The 5,000-nt window shown below is 40.2% G+C and overlaps 1 protein-coding gene across 7 annotated transcripts in view; it reads left to right on the top strand.

Annotated features, from left to right (window-relative positions):
- Window positions 1–5,000, top strand: part of LOC147034156 (CMP-N-acetylneuraminate-beta-galactosamide-alpha-2,3-sialyltransferase 2-like) — a 93,001-nt gene that overhangs the window by 47,809 nt on the left and 40,192 nt on the right. For all 7 annotated transcript variants that reach the window (XM_085877451.1, XM_085877443.1, XM_085877436.1 and 4 more), the window contains one exon: window positions 1,958–2,122. In XM_085877451.1, coding sequence (XP_085733577.1) covers window positions 1,958–2,122 — 165 coding nt within the window. The remainder of the gene's footprint in view (window positions 1–1,957; window positions 2,123–5,000) is intronic.

The following is a 5,000-nucleotide window of genomic DNA, read 5'->3' as shown; positions in this document are numbered from 1 at the left end:
ACAATTTGGAATCCGTGTCGTTTGCTATGACCCTTTTGCTTCCGGTTGTTTTTCAACACGATTGGGTTTTATTTCTATCTTGTGAATATTACTTAATGCGTGCACATGAGAGAATAGGAAACAACAACAACACAATACCATGGCAATTGTGAATCTGTGTCGTTGGCTATGACCCTTTTGCTTCCTTTTTTTTTTGCTTCTGATTTTTTTTGTTTCTGGTTTTTGTCATGGGGAATGATGCATGCCAGGAGATAAAAGCATAGCGGAGACATGAAAGACCCAAATAATATCAGACATGGTGTATATTTCCTTCACTGATTTTAATAAAGATATCTCCCGCATCATCCAAAAACATTTTTAATCGTGATTTATGTTATTTGATCGCTGATCCTGAATCTCGGCCGAAGTAACCGGAAATTGCGTATACAGTTGTGAACAAGTGATAGGTAAAGTCAGAAGCGAATGTAAGAAGAATACTACGTTCGCTTCTGGTATTTATTTTTTTAGATTAGATCCTGTTCTCGGCGGCGTAGTTGTCGTTGTGAAGGTAATGTTGAGGTATAATGTTGAGGAAATATATTTTTTTCAGATGAGATCCTGTTCTAGGAGGTGTAGTTGTTGTTGTGAAGGTAATGTTGAAGTATAATGTTGAGGTAATATATTTTTTTTTGGATGAGATCCTGTTCTATGTGGTGTAGTTGTCGTTGTGAAGGTAATGTTGAGGTAATATTAATTTTTTCAGATGAGATCCTGTTCTAGGTGGTGTAGTTGTTGTTGTGAAGGTAATGTTAAGGTAATATTTATTTTTTCATAGCAAAAAGACTTTAATTTGATATATTTAAGAAGAATTCTACGTTCGCTTCTAGGCTTTGCCTATTCCATATTACTGCCTACCACTGGGTAGTGCTATATCATGCACATTTACATGGAGCAAATTGGAGTATCCTCCCCACCCTGAACCCTCCACCCTTGAGGTTTGAAAATGTTTTCTTGCATCGCCATTTGCCAAGAGTATTCCAACGGTATGCAATATGATGGGGTTACTACTGATGGGGCTGATTCTATCAATGGACAGACAGAAAATACAACCATATATATGCTTATATTTATATAAGTATTTATATTTTATGATAAGCATGAGGGTCGAGAGGTTCAGAGGCCTTGACTATCTAGGGAGGGCAATTTCGTGTTAGATCATACGTTTTTGCTGTTTTTGAAATAGTTTCATATTGTTGAAGGCCCAACTCAGCCATTCCTCAGATAGAAACTGTGAAAATGATTTGGCTCTGTGTTCCTCATTTTGCTTTTTCTTCACAAATATCTTATTGGGAACTCAAATCCTATCCAGGTTCCTCCTGATGATGCCACCTTTGCTCTTTACTTATTTGGGTTCCTTCTGATGACTCCACATTTGATCTTTACTTATTCGGGTTCCTCCTGATCACTCCAATACAGTATTTGGTCTTCCGTTTGACTATTTCTCGCTCCTCAACACTACCCTATTTCCACTCCTTGCTTCAAAAAATCAAAACAAACAAACAAAAAATACTTTAACTTTCCACTCCACAGTGATCTCATCCTCGTTGAATTTCCTTCTGCCTGTACTTCCTGTTCTATGTTATTTTTTCACCTTATTTTCTCAATATCTCCAAACTGAATGTTCATTAAATTGAAATGCTTCTTCCTTTCAGGGTCATTATCAGATTTGGTAACAATTGACAGAAGCAAAAATCAAAACACAGAGTTGTTAAAATTATTTTTATTTTCACAGGATATTAGAATAACATGGATATTAGAATAACAGAAAATGACAATTTGCCACGTCGGGCTAGTTTGGTTCTTGAAAAAACAATAATAATTGAAGAACAACATTTTCTTGAAGAACAACATGTTGCTTGTTCTTATTTTTGCATCATGGTATGTTCCAAGAGAGTATTTCTACTTTTGTTTCATACAGAATGAACCGTGGTCCTGTGGAAGGCTATGAGAATGATGTGGGGACCTTCACCACACATCGCTTTATGTATCCCGAGAGTGCCACAAAAATTCCCTCAGGAACAGGTCTCATCTTCATCCCTTTCAAGATGGGTGATCTGAAATGGCTGAACAACACGCTGACTAAGTACGCTGATACCGACCTTATTCTCTAAAGTGAGAATGTTGTTTTAGATTTATTGAAACTTATCGAGCTGTTATAATTTGAGGCCCAATATATTTTCCTCAATATTACAAGATCTTGGGTTTCACTGTGGGTCTTTACAGGTTGTAACGGATCATAATGATTTTTTGATCATGATTTTTTTTCATAATGTTGTAACGGATCTTGTCTTGGGGTAAAATGGGATGGATTAGAACAGTTATTTATCAGTGCATGTCAGTGTAAGTGTATTGTAATTTCCTGTGATGGGTAAAGTATTTCGTCAGCTCTAGTCTTTCCCACCCAAATGTCTACTTATGAGCTCTCAGCTCCCTCTGCCCAGCCCCCTCCCCACATTCTTGAATCTTCCACAATGCTTCTGTCCTTTTTGGTGTTTTCCTTCAAGTGAGCAGCAATCAATTCCCCCCCCCCCAAACCCTGCCCCCTCCCCCACCACGGTCGCTGTGGCGAGTAGCAATGTTCCAGACATGACAAGAGGGAGCAGATGATGGCATGTCTGGTGCTTATCCAATCAGCACATAGCACGAGTATGCTCAACCCAGTGACAGGACTATAAAATGAGCAACCCAGGACAACTGCACAAGGTTCTGTCTGTCATTCTGGTGTGATCGTGTTCTGGTCTCCCTGCGATGTTTGTGGCTTAGGCGTTCTGTTCTGGAGAGTTGGTGCTGGAAAGAGTTTGTGCTGTTTCTGTTCACTTTATGTTTCGGGCTGGTTCAGTCTCTGGTGCGACAAAGCACAGGTCTCCAGTGATCCTGTGCAGCGCTGATCCCACACGGCTCTCCATTGGTCCCGCATAGCTCTGGTGTGGTTCTCCCTCTTCACCTGGCTGGCGAACAGAGCATGGGGAGCACAGCGTAAGAAGCAGCCTTTACGAACAGCTGTACAAGGCCCTCCACCATGTGGCGATCATTGTCACATAGGACAGGTTCCATTCTCTTACCTCTGTCTCATCTATCTTCAGCTGAGTTTGAGTCCCATTTGAATGTGCAGAAGAAATTCTTAAGTCATCCTGTACATTTTAGTCATTTATTTTACAAACAGCATAAACAAATGCAAACAAACATATACATATGCCCATATGGAGTAGTCATTATCTTCACATTAAACAAAAAAAAAAAACGGGAGGATATTGTAATCGGGTCTGTTTGTCCATCTATCTCTCACGCTAGCTCCTAAACGGTTGTGCAGAAATTCAAACTTTGTAGTTATCATCACCACATGGCAAGAAGGTGCAGGAGCAGTATCATTTTTGGCACTGCCCCCTGGGGGCACTGGGTGCTGTCAACAGTTAAAACACCAAAATATGCAATTTCAGGCACATTTTAAAACATTTTTTTATTGAACCTATGTATGCAACTAACATTGGGAGACATTAAATATGTAACTTTTTGGGGGGATTTAACCCCCCATTCATGTGCCACGGCTGTCTTAGAAGAGTATAGGGTCATTTCTGGTTGAACTTTTGCCATCTTTCATCTTTGCTTTGGTTGAGAAGCATGGGGATTTGCGATGGCGCACTATCAACTTCGCTCTAGTTAATTAATTAAGTTATTTTGTGGTTTCGAGGAAGAATATTTATTTGAGTGTTCATTTGATAAAGTTTTGTTTCGTGTCTTCTTCCTCCCTACCACATTTTCTTGTAAATATATGCAGTTTGTTAACCTTTGTGTGATCATCGAGAAACAGGTTCAATAGTGTGTGGAGAATTGTGGATTTACCCATAAATGGGCAGTGAGGTCTCCGCATTATATGTCACCAGAAAAAAGTGAATTGTTTGACGACTCTCGCTTGTCTAATCTTGTGAGGCTAATCTGCTCCGGTCATGTGGTTTTGAAACACCGATCATGCCCTTATTATTCAGAGACGTGGAGACCTCTCATCCCTTAACCGCCTTGCGACGTAACGATCTTGAGGACCCACGACCGTAACAATAATTTGAGAGGAGTTCCATTGAAGGGACTCTTTCATTGAAGGGACTTGCCTGTTCTGGTATTTGGTTATCTCGATACATTTCCATAATGTGATAAATCTTTGTCTAATATATTGCTCTGCGACCGAATAGAGATCACCAGAGACGGGTTGTGGCGAGACGAGCTTGGATAACTGAATAATTGTTTATTTATATACATTTGAACAAAATAATAGCGAAATTCATTAACTCGCAAAATAAACACAGTTTATCAACAAACTTTAGCACAAAACACCGTGTATAAAATAAGTTCATGAAAAAGAAAATCACAAAAAATGAAGAGCTCCAAATGAAATCTAAGGCCGGTGGAATGGCCAAACCAAATTGCTTTTCTCATCTCTTTGACAAACACAGACATACAAAGCGGTTCGTGGTTCTCCTTCAACAAGCAAGCCTGGCAAGTCTCAATTCGAAAACATCAGCCCACACCTGACTTGTGGCACGGATCTTAATACTAGCCACCCTGTTCTTCCGGCACCAACTTTGACTCGACTCTGACTCTCTCTTTGCCGACAACCTCAACAACTGCCATTGCCACCAAACAAATGACTTCGATGACCCTCACCACCAACAACTTCAATGACCTCGACTATTTTAATCACCATGACTTTATCAATGACCACAAGACCACCAACACTCTCCAAATGCTCATTTTTTTTATGCTTCCAAACCTGTCGATTCATCCATTGATGAGCTGCTGCAATACTTTGACCCATAGGTCACAACGTTTTACACTCAGAAGATTTTGAGAGTGCCAGAACCTTCTCAAGAGATCTGGAGAGGTGCATGGTGGAGAAACAGTCAAATTTACTTGGAGCAGTTTGGGGGAAGGGGAGAGCGGGGGGGGGGGGGAGGGATAGACAAAACACT

This window comes from Eptatretus burgeri, chromosome 1 (assembly GCF_056783735.1).
Source record: "Eptatretus burgeri isolate ZD-2024b chromosome 1, Ebu_testis_v1, whole genome shotgun sequence".
Classification (NCBI taxonomy): Eukaryota; Metazoa; Chordata; class Myxini; order Myxiniformes; family Myxinidae; genus Eptatretus; species Eptatretus burgeri.
The sequence above is the reverse complement of the archived record's forward strand: the minus strand, read 5'-3'. Positions and strand labels throughout refer to the sequence as shown.